The following is a 20,714-nucleotide window of genomic DNA, read 5'->3' as shown; positions in this document are numbered from 1 at the left end:
TTTGTGGTGAAATAATACGACAGGCTGATAAGGCCGGATGTGTGACTAGTTTGCTGCTGCTTCTCTCCTCCTGACGCTGCCTTCTCCTCTTCCCAGGGTGTGCTAGGAAATCCCCAGTGGGGCTGAGAGACATCAAACCTTTTATAAAATGTCAACCCTACACTACGGACACAGACAGTTTCTAATGCAACTGTGTACGCTTAAATTTTTTGATAACAACAGAGACAGTAAGCAACCATATTCTTTAAAAATGTATTGCTGTGTGCCTTTTTGATGTAAGTTATGGTCATTAATGACGTGCAAAATGCGTGTGTAGCTGGTGCCAAACTCACAAGGCTAAGCATTACAGATGTAATGGATGAAAGCAAACCATAAAAAGGACTTGGGCAGCTGCTCTGTGTGGACACAAAAAACTTTTCACTGCCATCTGTTTAATAGTGATGGAGTCACAAGTTCCTGGCTCATGCCATTACTTTGTCTCTAATCTGTAGCACCTATTACGATTTCATGAAGTGGTAATGATTATACAATTACTTCCAGCTTGGAAATACCATAATAATGGCTGCAATGACCAAGGTTTGCGAGTTTATTGAGTGGATGTTTATGGATTTAAAAACAAACACACACAGACTGGCTGACTGGCTGGCCATCGATTTGTGCTGCTACTGACTAAAGAAGCGTGGTGGGCGACACTGGCACTCAATAGCAGTTACATTTTCATATAAATAACAACAGCATTCTGGCCTGTAATTGCCACAGAAATGACTACATGGGTTAAAGAGTGGGTATAGATGGATATTGTATTGATTAGGGTGACTCTTTTGAAGCTTTGTACCATCACTTGGGTGACATCTACATCTTTATCTCATATCAACTGGCGTCATAATAAATATGCTATGTTTGTATTTAGACAACTGACAGCCCTCTGCTTCAGATTATCTTCCTGGTTTTTTTTTTTGTTTGTTTTTTTCCTGCCAGACCCAAACCCCCGGCAACCCTGAATTGGATAAGTTTTAAGAAAAAGAATGGATGGATGGATGGATGGATGGATGGATGGATGGATTGATCTCAGGCCACAATTAGTGGAGCAACTATGCAACACCTGCTTAATTCACAGTAACCCTCAGCTATACAGTTTACAGTGCAGATTCTTCAGCTTTATACCTGATCAGACGTTATAATGCTTCCGTGCTGAAGCCACATTAAGGCTTTGACTTTGAGTGTTAAGCCTAGTCTGGATCCAGCAGAGACATAGAATTCCCACAACAATTTTCTACATCTTTTATAGCACCTCTTGTTAGACACAAGGCTATTTCACAAAATGCACAAGTGAAGTAAAGAGTTAAGGAGGGGGAGACACTTCAAGCATAACTGATTTATTAGGGCAAGAGAAGGGAGGAGAAGGAGAGAAGAAAATGATTTAGGCCTCACATACACTTTTAATTACTGTTGTCAAGGTGTTTGCTTCGCCCTTCTGGGAAAAGCAAACCAAATCATCACTCATACCAACTACTTAGAAAACCCGCAAAACAGGCCATAAAGTTTAACACTTCTTCGATAGTGCAACATTTACTGCAACATAAACAAATCCCAGCCTTCTCTGTGCAGTACCTCTCTTTTCTCCCGAGGTAAGGCATGCTGCATGGCTGATAAACCGAGCAGAATGAGGCCACAAATCCAGGGGTGCCCTGCTCACCTCATGTGCTTACCTGAGGGATGGAAGGGGACAAAGGAACAACATGTGCCTGTCTGTTTGATCTCCCTGTATGAGGCGCACTGCACATGTAGGCTGCTGACACGTCATGGATTGTTTGCTCTTGCACCAGCAGCCTTCACTGCACAGCAGCTCTTATTATAGCAGTGAGGCAGCAGAGAAAGATATTCATTCACACATGCACACACACACACATGCACATGCAATTTTTTCTTTGATGAAGCTGTGGTATAAGCTATCTATGACCAGAGGCTAGCTTCAAATTCCTGGCTGCAACATTACACTCTTATAGCTGAAAGACAAAAGACGACACTGGCCAGACAGTCTGCCCTAAAAGCAATAACAATGAAGAAAATACACATCCGTCTTGCAATATTTAACTTGAATGTCAAGTGCTGCTCAGCATACAACTGAAGTTGTGATAGCTGCATTTCCAGGTTAGTCTTTAGTAATATTGACCGGCAGCAACAGAGGATATAGGAAGGGCCACTAAATCCATTATTCATAAATGAAAATAGGGGACAGGGGAAAGATGAGTGTTTCTGCTGACAATGTGGTTGCTCTCTCAGAAGTCTGAGACATTTTAAGAGCGGATACGGTTCCCTGCCACACTAACCCCAGTCAAGTTTGGTTTCAGTTATGCTGATTTCCATATATCCAAAAGATATGTTTCAATCTATAGCTTCCTCCTGCTTATTCATTCTAAATGTTTTATGAGTCTGTGTGGCTTATTGGTGAAAGCAAACTGCAACAAAGGAGGATAATTTTCTTGTTCCTGGCACACACAATATATATGGAATACAATAATTCAAGGCTACAGTTATCTGAGCAAAACCACTAATAGCGCACGCCGCTCTGCCCACCGTGCCATGCTGCAAAATGTTTCCACAGCAGCACATAATTAAAAACAGCATGCTTATATGTGTATTATATTTATGTGTGTGAAAACACAAGAGGCTGGAGAGAAGAACAGTGCCGCAGTGAAAAAGGTAATTAAGTTGACCGGAACAAGGCGAGCTGTCTGTTAAATATTCCATGCAGCCCCACACAAAGCACCATGGAAGCCATCAACAACAGGGCACCAACAACAATTATGGAATAATTAGCTGAGAAGATTTCTCTTTGCCAGGGACATGTGTAAGTAATTGTATAAGTAATTTTAGACTTGGCCCAGTCCAAATTGCCTTTACTCGTGCCTCAACCTTAGTCTTAGAGGGGCATTCAGTGCAAGTGTGGTAACATATTTATAAGTGCACACACTTGCGTTCCCTCGAAATTTTTAATTTCCCTTGCTTTTTGTGTAATGACATTCTAACAATGAAACCATACAGCCACTAGCACATCTGCAATGACAACAGAAAATAACTCTGCTCAGTCCACATTAAGTCATTAAGTTCCTCTGAGAAGTTTCCATTGCCTATCAAAATGAAAAAAAAAAACAACCTAGAAAACATTAATACAGTGCTACAGTTATTTATGTGGTTACACTAACCACATTTATTCTTCATTATCTGTTACTGCTCGGATTATATCCTATCATTTACTTGTTGAAACAAGGCAATGAAACATTAAACGAATAACAACGCACTTCTCGTAAAAATGAGCTCCATATGTGATAGTTTGGGGACGCTGCACTACAGCTCACTGTAATGGAGCAAGAAAGAGTAAAACTATTTTTATCCCACACTGAGGCCCGGGGCAGCTGTGTCAGAAGTCAACAGCTATGGTGACTCCATGCTGTGGCACTTCAGCACCAAATGCTCATATTTGACTTTCAGTTTCTAAAATTAGTTTCAAACTAAACGAGACTGAGGCGTGTAGAAATGCGAACAACGTTCGAGGTTTAAACGGCCTGAACGGTCTCCAGAAACGTGTTGGGTTAGAATGTTCGGGAAAGGCCGAGCCGATACAAAACTGTATCAGACAGATAAAAACAAACACAATGTTGACGCTCTTAACCTTGTAACTCCCCAAAAAGCGAACATGCCTAACAGTGTATCATTGACGATGAAATCAAATTTATCCCATGTTAGCCATGGCAATATTGTTCTGTATGAGGCAAGCCTCGAACATATTGATGTACAGCTTTGAGAATGACAAGCTGTGCTCACTGTGATTTGTTACACTAATAAAAGTGAAGACACATTATTGTCCTGCCCTCTCAAATACAGATACACACAGATCTTCCCCTCGCTCGCTCGCTCTCTGTCTCTCAGACACACACACACTCATTCCTCTTCATGGACCACTTGGCTTTGTAGTGGCAAAGAGCTTGAACAAATTGAGAAATGATTGGAATTGAAAGATGAGTAATGGCAATTCTAGCGCTGTCTCTTCTCAATATGGAGATGATGAGATTTGATTCTTTGAGGTCAGGTACATCATCCGAGCAGAGTGGATGTCCCATCTATGACTAAAAGAGATAGGAGGCCATTCACTCTCCCATACACGCTTTTGCTACAATCAGTCACAGCCAACATAAAATCAATGCCATATTTACCAGCGTATTACCATACTAATAACACCGCTCATTGCCACTTTAACAATTAAAGCTCAGATTCTGTATGCTAAATATATGCACAGCATGGGTTATTAGGCATTACACTTTCTTGATGCTGCTTCCTCCCCATTCATGTTGATGAGAGTGAATCAACAGCAAATGATTCATTTCATTCCTTTCAATGCCATCTCCTCATTACGGTCAGCAGTTAACTCACTATTACAGTGCCATTAGCCTAGCTTCACCACAGACTGCACTGCAACCTGCCAAACATACTGAGAAGCAAATGGCAGTTCTGGTTTCACTGACACTTGGTCACACAAAGGGAGAGGAGTTAGGCTGGGAGGGTTGATTCTGTGATTCCTGCTGTTCATTCTTTCATTAAAAGATGTAGGGAAACTGTTTCACAACAGACCTCCGCAACAAAAAAAATGCAATACAACTTGGGAAAAAACTGAGACTGAAAGTAAAACTTTGGCCTTTTGCCATATGTCACATTGCACTGATGATCCTCAAATTACATGCTCTGCTGACTTTTGCTGATTCTGATGAATGTGGAGAAGGTTGGCAGCTAAGGCTGTCTTAAGATATTGTCCCAGTGAGGCGGGGAAGCTGTAGAATTAGGAGTGACTGGTGTCAGCACAAACCGTGGGAAGTAAAATTGCTTGTGATGAATGTGTTTTCTCCTACACTCTGTTTGTCGGAGCGTAACAATTAAATGGTGAATAATGTCATGGGAAACAAATCGGGTTTTGGATGATGTTTTTGTAACGACAAAAGACTAAACATTGTTCTGTTTTACATATTTTATCCGGCTCAGAAAAAATGCAGTTCCTTCAGTGACCACTTGAGGCTGCACTCAAAAGCAAGTCAAACACCACACACTGCCTGTTACATGGGACCAAAACTAAGAACCAGACCTCAAAGGTCCATTCATTCTGTTTTTTTCCTTTACAAGAAAAAAGGGGTCGCCATAGCGTTTTTTTATTTTTACTTTTTAACTCACCCAAACTTTCTTAAGGCTTGAAGTTAGGGGTCATGTTGACTGGCAGCTGGATGCAGACACAGGTGGCTGTTGCAGGCAGCTGTCTGCTAGACTTCACCTCCTCCAATTTGAGGAGGACCTGTCAACTGTGTTTGTAATGTTGATGCCTTGTGGAGCATTTTAAAAGAAATTATTAAATTTCTTTTTTTTTTTTTCAAATTGTACAAATAGCCTGTCCAGTAACTCTGTGCCCCGCAGAGAAAATCTTCTATTTCATTTTATATTTCACAGGCAAGGATGCGTCTTGTTGACCAAAGTTGCTAGTGTTAGTGCATAAGGAGCACTGAAGCTTCAAACTGCAGACCAATGGGTGGCATCTTAGAGCCAACGTCTTTTAAACACAGTCTTGATTTGAGTTGCAAAGAAGCAGCGCGTGCACGTACAACCACACATTTCCACATTTCAAATAACAGAAATAGGATTTTACAGTTTCACATATGAAATAATATAACTTTAAATCAGCTTAAAATGGGCATCATCACCATGGAACTAAGTCCAGCATATACTGGAATTGTTGCCATGGCAACAACAGTTAAAGTAATGGCTGGGTTTCCAAACAGTGAGGTAGCAACTGTTCAAACAGTAATAGCACCCAGCATATGAAAATGACTTTTAAATCTTTAGCTGGAAGATGGAATCAAACACACCTGCACACAAGTTAACATGAGCTTGTTCATTTCTTCCCCACTTCTAGTTGGTCTGACTGTCAGTCGCTCAAGATGTCTGCTAATGATTGATATGCACTGACTAGGCAAGGAACGCAGGAAAGCTGTATACCGAGAAACCCTGGGGGCATTGCATGCAGGTCTGTTCTATGTCTGTGCAGAGCATGCACGAGAGGTAATTACTGGGTGTGAGACCTTAACAGGTCTGCGGATGAGAATAAGACCCCTTCCCTGGACAGGTGTTTTAATAGGAGTATGGGGAATAGCGTGACACAGGCGCTCTCCTGAGACCTGCAGCACCTCTCCTAGGTAACAATCTCATAGCACCAAATGTGACGGCACAGTGTTCAGCTAATGAAGCACACGGCTGTGAATAATCAGAACTTTATAAGTAATGTGAACTCCAAAAGAACATATAAAAAAATGACATTTTCTTACTCGAAACGGAGATACTCAGGCGATGTGCATGGTAGTCTCTCTTCTCAAGCCATTTTACATGATTAATAGGGTATAGAGCAGGAGTTGAAACTGCAATTAAAGGTGTCTTCCATCAGAGGAAGAACCCCCTTTCTGGTAGTCAGCTAAAGGAGGACCGATGGGAGCAATGCTCCACTAGAGAAGTCATTATTTCTCCACCATCCTCTCTGCTCTGTGGAATATATTAACTTCACAGTGTTGCTGTCTTAGCCAGCGTGCCTTCATTGCCTGTTTTTTTTTTTAAAGCGATGCATGCAATTAGAAGAAGGGAAAGAAGAAAGCACTTGGAATAGTCCCCAACCCCTACACAGAGATTGAGTGCCAGCACAAAACAAGCTGAGTGGGCCCCTCGGGGCCCTGCCTGAGACTGAGGAGAGCCTCTGATAGTCAGCGTCACCGCTGCTTATTGACAACAAAAAAGAGGAAGAAAGCAACTGCAAAGCTTCAGAGTAAATGGCTTCCTAAAAATGTACAGATGGATTTCCAATAACAGACAACAACATCCCTTGTTTGTGCGGAAAAATAAATGACACCTCGCTGACAGCGCAAAAGTAAAATGTACATCCACTTCAGTATTTGGTGCTGAAATTTCACAGCCATTACACAGTAAACTGTTTAACAGAGAAAGTATTCCATATCCATATCTTATAAACTTTGTTCCAATTCTTCTTCTGTGTGGATTACACCGCTGAATGGACCCACCAAGGATCATTACATCCATAACTCCCTGTTTTGCATAATGTCATTGTGTGGATTTGACTTTCAGCTGCAGTGCAATTAATTATATACGTGGATTCTTTTCCAAGGCACACTATCAAGACTTATATCCACGTGGGATACTTGTTCTAGTAGCCTCATGAATACACTTCACCTTAGAAAACGTGAAGGGGGGATTGTGGAGTATCATCATAATTGGTGAAACAGCAAGAACATTATTATGAATCTAGTCCCTCTTCCACGTGCGCTAAAGAAATAAGCCTGAGGAAAGTGATTGTCATACATTTGATGGTTCGCTGACTTCACAGTCATTGTCTTTATCTGCATTGGAAAGGCTAGGCGGGGGAAGGATCGCAACTCCTTTGAGGTGCATTTAAATCATAGTCTCCACATTTTACTCAGAAAATTCCCTCTTGAGAGAGTGAGCTGAGATGGCGCCCTTCAAGCCCCGCTGGGTTTCCTGTCATCATGAAATGGGAGCAGGAGATTAGGGGGAGGGGGGAGAACAGGGGGAGGGATGTAGAGGATGGAGCAGGAGGGGGGTAAATACTGAAATCTGGTCTAATCCCATCTCATACAGCTGAAGATACACTCCTCCAAAGACATTTCTGCTCAGAGCTGAGGTAACTGAAAGGAATGATGGAGACACTACTGGGAATAGTCAGTATATTGCAATATTGTTTCATTTTACAGCATGATCCACCAAGGGTGCAGTTCAACTAGTTAAGGGTTTTGCAGGTGACAAGCTGAGTGCTGCTATTCTTGAAAAGCAAAAGCTTCAAAGTGCCAATTTTGCACAGTTCATTGTGTTTAATGGAGCACTGTAAAACACGTCTTTTCCAGTGTAATTAATAAGGAGATGACAGAAGCGTGGAATGCATATCTAGATGGTTTGTTTCATAAGAAGTATAATTTTTTTAATGCATCATGATTTAATTTTCTGCTATTCTTTCACTTGGCTACAATACAAAACTAAGAAAACACCCCTAATGACAATTTTACAATCAGTTCTGTTTAGCGTATATTCAACAAGTCTTTAAAAAAATATTTAATGCCTAATTTGTAGTTCAAACTGACATTTTAAAAACACTGTTTGACAACAATTTAATGGTTCTTTTTTTTTTAACAATTAACATTTGACTAAAGATTGTGGTAATGTTGCGGTATAAATCATAAAAACCTGTAAATGCTGTGGGTTATTTATGGCTTTTATGTTTGTCTTATCACAAAAATCAAAAGCATGTCTTTAATCACCCTGTTCATGCCTCTTTTCCTCGCTTTAAAGCTATTTTTCTCTCGTGTTCATTTTCTAATGAAATGTGCAGAAATAAACGAATAAGGAGGAAGCTTTCAGAGTGACTGCTGATGCGAGAGGAGAACGGATTCTCACAACCCACTGCCCCTGCTGTATGAACGGGCCTTATAAACAGTTGTCTCCGAGTGAAATGTCAATAGATTGGTACACATTTCATCAAGAGGGATACACATGCATCTTCTGGAAGCTGCATGATCTCCCTGTCTCGTTATACAATGTGAGACTCCCCTCTGTCACCTCTCGTCGTCGAGGCTCGGGCCTTTAACCCCCAGCATTCATCACTCGTTCACAGTGAATCTGAAACTTGGCGTACACGTTGACACCGTCGTCTTGTGTTTCCACAAGATATGACCTTTGTCTTTCTTAAGAAGATGCACCTTTGTGCGCTTCCTCTAGTGCCAGGAAGAGGAATGTTGTGATGCACAGCATGGCGCACACACGTTTCAAGCGTGGTGCGGGATGTAGAGGATGCTGGAGCTTTCTAGTATTTCAGGCAATTCATATTTACCTGTAGCCATAAGGGCCTAAATGGCAAATGCACTCATGATATTTAAATTAATTTCTAAAGGGAACAGCAAGCATTAGCAAGCATGATGTGCAAGCTAGTGGAAAGATTTTTATGTGTTAGAAGCCTTCATCACTCAAATTGTAGTAGAGATTTCTCCTGTTTTATCCAGGTTCATATGTTTCTGGTGCTCAGAAAGCAGCAGGAGGCATGAGGATCGTGGCAGAGCATTTGCACATCTGAGTGAGCACATCTGCTCCTTAAACAACCATACTTCAATATATGTCCTTGTTTCTGTCCCTGTGTGGCATTTAGTGATTAATGGTCTGCATTAAATACCTTGCATCCTTTTAAACTGGCAAACTTATTCTGGATTAAAACTAGTGGCTAAAAATCACTTGCCCCTGAGGCCCGGGGAGAAAAAAAACAACAAAAAAAAAACACTTCCATGCACAGTGACTACGAAGAAACAACATCACTGCTTCTCTATGTCCTCAGGATAGGCCTGTTTATGTCACAGTTTGCTTACTGTAAGTGTGAAGCTCAGTGTGTGGGCAGCTGGGGGTTGAGACAAACTTCAAGACCAATTTCATGTTTTTTGTGAGTTTTGGTGTGTAGCTTTAACATGTGCGTATGTGTGAGCATTGCTCCTGTATGCTCCTGGCCAGCATCAGCATTAATGTCAGTAAGTGGGTGCTTGTGATAGGAAGGTCATGTGCTAGCTAGCAGAATTACGTCCAGGTCAGCTATGGACTGTATACAACCGACCCTTAATTTCCCTCTGTTCCAGCAGCCATCACACGCAGATAAGATGAGGTGAGTGAGTGTGGGCTCCTTTTTACACTCGCATTAACCTTACTGTTAGTTGTCCACAACTACACACTTCTTTAGTGGTTCTTAAATTCAACACAATTAATCCCCAATCCCCATTTAGGCCCCAGGAAACAGTCACAAGATTGCAGTTAACAACGCTTCATCACAGCTGTGTTCTTGTAGGATACCACTGCAGTAAGAAGCCAACTGAAAAAGAATGGTTTAGGCTGGGATAGGCCCCACCCGCTGCAACCCTGAATTGGGTAAGCAGAAGAAAATGGATGTATGGATGGATGTTTGAGCAGCCAGTAATTTCGAAATACTGCACAATGTGTATTTTGTTCTGTTGCACCTGAAAAAATGTGAATAACATATTTTTAACTTACAATGTGGAGCTTCAAGAAATCTCCAAGACCAGAGGAGCTATCCACCCTCACCAGGACAGCCTCCTTCAGATGTGTGCTGAAGCCAATGGCTAGTCGGTCTGCCCTCGTGCTTGGACGATCATTTGGCGGCCAAGTGTATGTGATCAGTCCACCATCCCGTCCGAATATGTACGTTGTTCCCGCTGAAAGAAAAGAGAGATAAGACCAAAATTAAAGATGTTAATAGTGTATTCCTCCTTTCAGCCATCTATCAAGTGTGACTCGCTGACTGTCAACACATAAACATTATTAACACAGCAAAGCCGGCGTCAGTGCCGTGTGTACAGAGCACCGTCAGTCTGGAGTGTTTTATTGTGCAGAGTAATGATTTTGCAAAGCAATGAGCAACATATCACTCTTGAACAGCTCTCAGCCCCGTCTGAAGTACACTCATGTCAATTCATGAGTAGGAGAACATTCAGCGAAAATGAGGAAGGCAGGTACTGGTTCCGCTTTCCTCACAATGCTACACAGTTACTCAGTTTTACTGCCACTGCCTGTTTCACCTCTAGAGGGAAGAGATGCAAAAGAATGCTAAAGAATATGCAGCCATGTCCCCAGTGCACAGGTAGCCAGCATGCCAAATGGGCACCTCCCCATCTCTCATGCTTCATTAGCAGCCTCAAAGGCAGAAGGAGATAGCAGCATTATTGACTGACTGGTCCAATTATGCCCTTCTTATGACCTCCAAACCAGCCATTTCCTGTCTTGCTGCATTACCTTGTTGTCTTTAGCGGCTGCATAAAAGGTTCAAACATGACCTAGTAGATGGAACAGTGCTTCTAATTACTTAGCTATTCAGTGAGAAAGTGCCGTGCAGCATTAAGCTGGTGACCTAGGCACATCAACGCTTTGAAATGAGTCCTTTTCAACTAATGACGGAAGTGGGATTCTGTTCATGTTTAATGTCATCCTCATGTTTTGAGATTAGGATTGTGTTATAATCCATGTTTTGTTTTTTTTTCTTTCTTTCCAGAAACTAAACAATGCACAAACACAAAGTACAGTTGTGGATGAAAGTCTGTACGTGTGCACAATTGTGAGCGAATGGCTGCGTGATTGGGAAATCAGCGGCTGTGAGAAAGCCTGAAAATAAATGCAGCTGTCAGATTAGCATAAAAACAGCTATCTTCATGAAAAATTAGACAAGGAGCTCTGTTAGTGTGTTATGCATTTACATGTGGAAGTGTGAGAGAGGAGGAGAAACCGAGAGTGTGAGCGAGACAGAGTATGCTAATATTCATAGGGGCAGGGAGTTAAAGAGCCTTAGCCTGAACAATAGATGATAAATCATTCTAACTGTAATTCCGATAATTTCATGTAAACCAGTTCACGAGGTTATAAAACCATCGATACATTTTGCATTTCTTTATAGATTCGGTTGTTTACTTCCTCCTAGCTTTTGCTTCATAGCGCAGCGATTAAAGTGCATCACTCCACTCTCAAGTTCCTTTTCCAATTTCATCCCCTCGTTTGAGTCAATACACACTGTCAACCATTAGCTAAAAAGAATTGCATCATTAATTAACAATAATGCGATTAACCAACGAGGTTGGGACATCGAGATCTATGGCGGGATTTATTGTTTTCATAAAGCATAACTCGCATTTGTAAAACTTAATGATATAACACTGTAAGCATTTTTTGTTCTCCTAATGGAAAAAGCGTTATGAAGCTTGATGACTTCTACAAAGGGAAAGACATTATGTGTGATATATTTGTGAGGCAGGCTGCATTTCTTCTTCATGAAGTCTGGCGGCTACCGCTGAAAACTCGTCTTGTTTCACTAATGCATATCTGATGTTGGCCCAGTCACAGAGCAATCTTCAATTCAAGTAGCTCGCACTGGACTGTTGTCACCGTCTCGGCTTCCCCCAAGCCACCTAACACTCGCTGAACGTTCCAGCTTATTATAATTAAGCGCTTTTAAACCATGTCAGTGCTGGAACTCATTGGGCCCTTAAGCATCTATTTCCCCCTCAGTCTATTCGTATGATCTGACACCCACTTTCTCCCACTAACAGCTTATTTACTGTTGGTGATCAGCAAAAAAGAGTAAACAAAAAGGAGGGGGAGGGGGTGACTCTCTTAAGCTAAAACACTCAAGTTGGGGTACCAAAGGTCAACAAAACTAATAGCTGAATGGTTCCAAAACAACATACAGATAATAAGGCTGCCGATATGTGATGAAGCAGTGTTAAATCCTTACAAGCATGTAAAACTAGTGGAAACTCCTTGAGGGACTGTTGAGGATTAAGATACACGGAGAAACATGGCTAATGCACACCTACACAGTTGTGCAATTGCATGAAATCAGCAGACACATGCCTCTGTAACTCCATTGCTGGGGAGTAATTATGTCCTGGCTCCATATTTGTTATTTGTGTTCTCTCCTGGGACACCGAGGCTGATATGGATCTGTTGTAGTCATTAGATACAGTAGTGTCCTGGAAATTCTTCCCCGTTTGTTGTCTCTTTAATTTGACAAGAGTTTCAGTTTATTCCCTATTCACCCACTAATGAAAAAAAGAGGCAGACACAAAAAAAGAAAAAAAAAAAAAGAAAGTACAAGGTACAGGTACAATGGAGGGGAAGCTATACACAATAAAAGATCTGTAAAACTGAATGTAATTAAGATTTTCTTGTTTCACGTATTCCCAGCAGCATTTATGCACACATCTGTGACATTTGTCTCCTTCTCCCCAGAGAGGTCACACTGCAGAAACTAAGAAGCAGTGTTCCTGAAGGTCTTATTCGGGGCTGTTACAGATCCTCGACCAGACCTCCAGGATGAACTCCTCAACCGCAATCTTCCACTGTTAAAGGATAATGAATTAATCTGTCCTCATGTTGGACTACATTGAGAGCTGGCTGCTCTCTACTGTGTCAGTTAACATCAAAGAAGATAAACATTGGCAGATCAAACACTCTGCTTTCATTAAAAATGTAGCACCATCCCAGGAGTTCTCCTGCATTTGGCCTAAGAGGTGTGTGGGATAGCAGACTGTAGAATAGCAAACATAGCCTGTGCGTGTGGTTATGTGTGCCTGTGTGTGTGTTTTAAGGCCCTCTTGGCTGTGGCTTTGCAGTGTCTAAATCTATTTCCAATGGAATGAGATACATTGAGGTACACTGTAAGTAGGACAGTTTGCATATAGCAAACTGTCCTATAGGCTCTGTATGTTTAGTAAATGATGCAGTGTCATAAGAGGAGACAGGTGTGAGCAAACCAAAGCATCCTGGCTGCGTGCCGCCGTGTACTGTAGCAGCTGTGGGAGGAGTGGATACAGAAAACAGTGTGTTTGACTATACTGTTAGGCTATAAGGTCAGGCCAGCAGACTGTCTTTCCTCTAACCTCCAACACGGCCGTCACAATGCGCCTCATGTTACCACCTCTGCCGAGAAATGAAGGAGGAATCCAATCATAATTACATAGTTGTGATGGAAATATGAAAAAGGAGAGATGACATTATAGATCTGCTTTCTGTCAGCACCAAACACCAGCGTTTCTCTCTGTTTGCTGCCATGGATTCCCGTAATGACTGGCGTGCAAAAATAGATTACCTCAGATTTGGCACATAGTGTCGCTTTCTGAAATTCTTTTTTTTTTGATCATTTTCGTTCATCCCTTGAATGGAATTCTAAAGGAAGAAAAATGTTCTTTTTTCGTTGCTGCTGTTTCACATCTGTTTTCATATTTTATGACATAACACTATTTTTTAAGTTTACAATTACCATATAGTGCATTGAATTTATTTAAATGGGAAAAGAGCTTAATGAGATCTATAAGGTCTGCGACACACTCTCACTCGTTTGTGAATGTAACAGGAAATACGCGTGCGAGCAGCATGTTGAACATGACAAACCACGTGAAAGGATAAAATCTTCTTTACATTCAGAATAACATCATTTGAGTTTATCTTGGGTCTGCTCACCCTCCTGGGAAGAGTACTATTAAAAGAAGCTTAATGATGTGTATTGGTTTACCATTTCAGTTTTCAGAGAAATCATTACCACGATTTATGAGGACACTATTATCCAATCCAAGACTATCGGTATCTGGTAAAGGCCCTATCTCTGATCAATGCTCCTGAAGATTTAGTGGCATGCAGAAAAACTGTGAGACAGCAAGCCCCTGTGATCTCCTTTTCTCTCACTGCATTTTACCTTTTCGGACAATTAAACGGTCTAGCAGTTGAGGAGATGAAGTGGTAAATAGAATGTGAGGTTATGAAGACAACCTTTCAAAAACATAGCTAATTAAATATCTTTTCAGCTGCGTGTTCAAACTTGGCAGCAATTACAAAGCTGTGAATTGCAAAGACAGCCGAGTAGGGGCACCATTCACACAGCCTTGGTGTATAATTAAACGGCACATCACACTCAGTGATCCAAAATAATGATGCCAATATCTAGTATCTATCAGTCTATCGATTCTTATTTTATCCACGGTATCGTTTTTTTTTTATAGCAGCAGACAAAATGTATCAATTATTATTCAGACCTTTTGTGATATGAACCAGCAATAACAGAAGCAGGAAAAGAAACATGATTTGATGATTTAAATGTCAGTGGATTATGTGTCTGAACTACAAAGATATTTTATTCCTGTTAGCTGGACTTGTAGTTATTTCAGCGGGACAAAGATATGCAGGACCCAGCGTTGATACCGAGGACTTTTAACATTTATATTTTGCCCGGGTGTAGGTGTTCTCATGGAGGGTGTAAAAGGCATTCTTCTTGTTTAAATGAATGTGGATCCATTTTGCGACCATGAAAGGAGAGTGCGGTTTATTTGTGAAGTCAGAAAATACAGTGACAGAATTCTCTGGTTATTGGAAGAACTGTTGCGTTACATTTATTAGCATTTTTTAAACCTCTTGACTTTATATATATATGTATATATATATATATATATATATATATATATATATTAAATGTTTGTATAGGTCTTTTCTTTGTTGAGCTACAGCAGTGACTGTTCCTATTCCACCACTATCACAATGTATATTGTGCATATTTCCTCTGTACTATTTGTTACTTGTTGCTTTTAGTGTAAATGCAAAACATGGTTTATATATACCAAAAGATGTCTCCCTGGGTACTCATATAATATACAGTAAGCACTGTGTTCTCCTGCTGGTGCATTGTGGGCCTTTGTGTTGGTGAAGGTGGCATTTCTGTCAGGGTTTTTCTTGTCTGTGCCTGTTTGCTGTTCTGGTGACACGCTGTGAACTTAACTGCTCTAGAGGAGAGGAACCACGGTGGTTGCTTGTCCTACTCACCTTCTGAGCCCGCATCAGCGGGGGTGTGTGGGACATTGCAGTCACATCTCTACTTTATTAAGTCATGTGTACTGTGCATGTAGGTTTGAGAGCCTACTCGTGCACTTACCAAGTCCTTCTATAGGTACGTAATTTGACAAGAAAAGATTTTTTTTTCTCCCCACTCCTAGCATAGCCACATGTGGCTGTACAATAAAAAAGAAAGATACTTGTGGATGCACCTTTCTCCCAGGCACAGTGTCCCTGGAGCTCCCTGCTAGTTCAATTGGCTCTTCACCTAATGTCATTGAACCATTTCTTTCATTTTGCAATGAAGCTCTTAGCACCAGAACAGCACAATACCTCAGTGCTATCTCTTCCAACGATAATTAAATTTAGTGCCATAAATTCGCTTGGGGCAATTCTGGACCTTTTGCACAAGGACATGAGTTTCCTCTTGAGAGAGCTTTTTTTTTTTTTTTTTTTGGTAGTGAATCCATTTTGTCCTGTACATCAGATTTGTCATAACACACGGCTTTGACCAGTGGTGAAAACCACATCTGCCACTAGTGTAGATTTTCCCTGTCGACATCCACAGTTTCAAGACATCCAAGGTTTTGCCCTGAGGAAAGTCGGTTCCCACTCATCTGCTATAGGTTTTTAAATCAAGATAGAAATTATTTAAACAATTTGAATGAACCAAAGGGTTTTTACTCAAAGGCAGCAGTGTCAGATGTAGTCTCGTGTCAAGCTTGTGACTTTGATTTCCTTCACATTATACTGATGCAGGAAAGATTTTTGTTTGACCTTTGTCTGCGATGCAAAATAAACCATGTTGTCTACTTTTTTGTTCTAATTTTAGTCCTTCTATTACACCAAGATTTAGCTCACACAAAGGGTCTGTGTTAATTTTAGAGAAGGGTTTCATGGTGTGAAGGTAGCTCTTGCAGTATAATTGATTAGGAGATATTTTAAGTGCTGGATGAAGATACAGTACTAATTTAACACTGTACTTGTTAGCTGATGTATTTTCAGTATATGGGTTTTGTCTTTGCTAAATTAGTTACAGCATATTTTTAGAGTGGAAAAATTAGTCACAGTAATTACTGCGAAAGATCTTTTATTTATTTAAATAACTAAAAGATAGAAGAAACAAACAAAAAAAGATGCCAGCAGGAAACAGTCCCTCCTGTCATGTAACATCTTTGTGCATGATGTAACTTTGGGATGTAAGGTGATTAATTGCCTGTCACCTTTGACTGGCAGGCTCTCTGTGTTGGGAAAATTAAGTGCAGCAAACAAAAGGAAGTCTGAAAAAAAAATTGAGAGCAATCATTTTCCCAATTATTTGGAGTGGGCACTAACAGCACATCCTCAGGTTGTCTGTCTTGTGGGGAGAAGTGAAGGAAATTCAGATGGACACTGAGAACTGGAAACAGAGGTACACTGGATACAGTGAGATGCCAGTGGCCAACCACAACCCCTATCTCTATTTCTGTATCTGCTCATTGTTCCATTGCAGCATAGCAAGGTCCTTTCAACAATTTAAACCTCACTCTCAAGCGTTGATCCTGGAAAAAGCCTTTCTCTGTCTTCACTGGTGTGTGAGCAGCCCTTTGGGAGACTAAAAAGACTATGGATTGTTGACTTGTCTTAATCCTCTCTCAGCACAAACAACTGCCTCCCTTATAATAGGATAGACAGTTAGAACAGAATCAGCAGGCATGTGAAATGATTTCATCATACGCCGAGGCAGGAACAATCCTGTGCGAGACGCAACTGAAACAACAGCAAAACTAACTTTTAATGCAGACATTTCTAATTTTAACATGAAGAGCTAAGTTTTCCTCAGCGTCATAAAAACATTGGATCGTAGCAGAGCAAGGACGTCTAATCAGTTTATTTCTGTTTTGCTAGTGTAAAGCCAAAACATTTATTGTGTTAGCATGAAGTGGTTGTTGAGGAAATCTGCCAGTCTATAACTGCTGCACTCCTGCAAGGAAGCTGCACACTCTGCCATACTCTGCTCTGCTTCTTTCCATGTTTCTCTTTTTTTTTGTCTCCTTTTTTTAAGTGATAAATCCTTCCTTCAGTCTTTATCACAAGGCTGGAGTTAAGCTATTCTCTTTGCAGTCAGCAGAAAATAGAGAGGACAGAGGTGCTAAATCAACCCAATGTGCAGACTGACTGCTTATTTTGTATTGGCTTAATAAGTCTGGGCACATTGGCATATATACAGCACGGTCGATACAAACTTTTACAGTTCATTGCCCAGAGACTAATCTTCACCACTGGCCAATAGTGGATTCACTTATATCTAATGTTTGGGATTGAGATATAATATTGACCTATGCTGATGCAGCATACTTTACTGCTTACAGGCATTAGAGTACTGCAGTAACAGCAAATCTAATGTTTTGATGTTTTACTGATGGTAATAAATGCACTTAAAATTGTTTGACAAATTATAAGTGTCTCTAAGGCAAAAATGGATGCAATACAAGGATACATAAGAAAAAATATGAAGTCCTGCTGCAGCCACCTTAGTCTTTAGACTAGACTAGACACATATTCTGATTAGCGAATTTCTACAGTATTATTTTAACAATATCCAGTGACCTATGAGCCTTAAGCTCCTTCTAATGAAGACAATCCCAAAGCAGCAATTCCACATAGGGCAGCTGAAAGTGTCCAACCTGCCTTCATAAGCTGCAAAGGATTAAGCCTTTCCCTCCACCAACCCTTCTCACTGCTTTGCTAATTTGATGTAATTAAATTAAGTGGAGACTAAAAGCGGGGCATTGCTGCTTGCCCCCATGATTGGTCATCCTTATTAGAGGGTATAAGATGCAGGATTCAAAATCACAGGAGCAACAAAACCTAATAAACACAAGGAGAGAGCAGCACTTAAGTCAGACCTCAAGGCAAGTACAGTACAAAATGATCACACCAAAGTGAAAAGAGGGAGAGGAAACAGAGAGAGATTTATGAAAGGTAATGATTTGAAAGCAGGTTTGTGTGCTAACAAGGTTAATATGAGGCTTCGGCAGTTTGAATTTTCCAGTGTTAAATGATTCACCTTCAAAGATGTTGGCTGCAGCGGTGAGGCACAACTTTTACTATGAATGCAAAAGTTCTCTCTATCTGCCACTCGGCTCTTAGTTAGCATGTGTTTGCAGACAGGTCGACATCTCCCATGCAACCTATGGGTGACTGCTAGTGACCAAAGCAATCACAAGGATGGTTTTGGTGCAGTATCCTCTTTGGGACCAATATCACCTAGTGACTTACAGCAACCACTCATCAACCCGTCAGGGAATGCACATTTTTCTCTAAAAACCTGGGAACACATCTGGGAATATTTGGAAAGGAATTTGGGTCATCAAAGTATGAAGTACGGGATAAAAATAACTTCACACGACAATTTAACTGAAATTCTATCAGGTTAACAAATCTGATGTGAGAATTTATTGCAGTGCTGACCACATACACTAATGTGACTAACAGGAAATGTCTCTTTGCTGTGGGAAAGTCAGTGACCAACAACTCATTTGGCATGCATGCAACATGTTGGTATTGTATTAAGTCACACTCTAACATATCATTGCAATAGCTCAAAACTAGCTCCACCTTGACACAGTGAACCAAGAAATCTACCCTTGCTTCATACAGTACCATAGCAGCACCTCACCATATTTTATCCTCATATTGCTCTGAAGAGATAAGCCTTCACCTCATCATGACGAAGCCCCGGGGTGGCCATACAAACCGCCCTCGCTCTTCATGGCAGGGGACCATCAATTCAGGGTAGAGGTAAAGTTCTACCCCTGGGCTGCTAACATTATGCCATGAATGCTCAGTCGACCAGTGTCACTCACACCCTTCTGCTCCCCTCCTCTGCCAACCTCACTTCCCCTAAGTCCTAAGTGATACATGAGCCCCTGCCTTGTGGAGCAGAATGGCCCATCCAGGCAGAGCTGACAAGACCCAGTGTCTTAATGGAGCAATACACCAAACGGGCCCTTTGTTACCCTGACCAGCTGCATATCTGCCTCCCCCGCCAACAGCCTTGGCTCTGATAGAAGTGTCTCACAGTATCGACAGCTTCTAATTTACTCTCTCATCATCACTTGCCTCATTTGCTCCTCAGACACAATGCTCCCTTTCTCTCTGTTCAGGTCAGCCATTTTGATTGCCAGCAATTTGTTGATTAGATTTTTCTGCATCCAGTGTTTAATTTGTTCACCAGCCAACAGACATATCAAAGTCAGACTTAAGGAAACTCGAGCATCAGTCGATTTTCAGCTTTTTTCATTCCCAGTTAAAAGCCTGTTTGACTGATTATGTGCCACCAGACATCAGTGCATTATTTAGTTTCAGTGTGTCTGTGTGGTAGCATGTACCAAACATCACAGCTTCCAAATGGTCTCTAGAAGCTGTTGTCTTCTCTATTAGGGAGCCAGCAGATGTGGAGTATGACTGCAGTTCTAATTACTGAAAAAGACAAGTGTGGGGGATAATTACACAGTGGAAGTGAGGCAGAAAACAGAGTCCAGGGCCAAAGCTCTGATCTGAGACTAGAGACAACTCTGGCGGTCCATCACCATATGCAGTCCAAACTGCATCAGCACAAATACTTCTCTTACAAGAAAACTGCTTTAAGAGCAGACAGAGCTACTGTGCGCTGCTGAGCATATTCCAACTTTAATACTGCTCCATGAATGCAAATGATAGAGCAGTATATACTAATGAATATCTGCATAATCACAAAATTAATGTGCTGCAATAGGGTCTTTATAGAGATGCAACCGAGATGTTTAATAAACATCTCCACATCTGCACATTCTCCAGTGCTTTTGCTATTTTTCAAGACACGGTTTAGCTTGAGGCGCTGTACATGTGCAGTACATCTCACACTTTGTAAGTGGATCATAAACACTACCAGATACTGATGAACATGTTTGATTTGGTACAAACGAGGCACAACGTGCATGCATAAATATCCACCAGTGAACAAGTACAACGTTAAATATGTGGATAAAAACGTGTTTTGTTTTTATGTAATATCTCAAATCATACCTATTTCAGATGTATGTCGTCCCTGCTCAACACTGCCTCTGCCTTTTTTTTAAAAAATTGTTTACGCTTTTTCTAAGCTGCACCCAGGAGACAACAAGCACGCCTTGGCCTTAATTGCAGGATTAAACATCTGCTTTTCCTGTTGCTGAGTAGCCTAACTTTGTAAGTAAGCTTACTAAGTGGAGAGATATTAT

At 41.0% G+C, this 20,714-nt stretch overlaps 1 protein-coding gene across 5 annotated transcripts in view; it reads right to left on the bottom strand.

The window, feature by feature from the left end:
• Positions 1 to 20,714, bottom strand: part of LOC115792906 (neurexin-1a) — a 255,778-nt gene that overhangs the window by 71,246 nt on the left and 163,818 nt on the right. For all 5 annotated transcript variants that reach the window (XM_030747529.1, XM_030747530.1, XM_030747532.1 and 2 more), the window contains one exon: positions 10,138 to 10,319. In XM_030747529.1, the coding sequence (XP_030603389.1) occupies positions 10,138 to 10,319 (182 nt within the window). The remainder of the gene's footprint in view (positions 1 to 10,137; positions 10,320 to 20,714) is intronic.

Source organism: Archocentrus centrarchus, chromosome 15 (genome assembly GCF_007364275.1).
Source record: "Archocentrus centrarchus isolate MPI-CPG fArcCen1 chromosome 15, fArcCen1, whole genome shotgun sequence".
In the NCBI taxonomy this organism is placed as follows: domain Eukaryota; kingdom Metazoa; phylum Chordata; class Actinopteri; order Cichliformes; family Cichlidae; genus Archocentrus; species Archocentrus centrarchus.
This window is presented reverse-complemented; position numbering and strand designations above follow the sequence as displayed.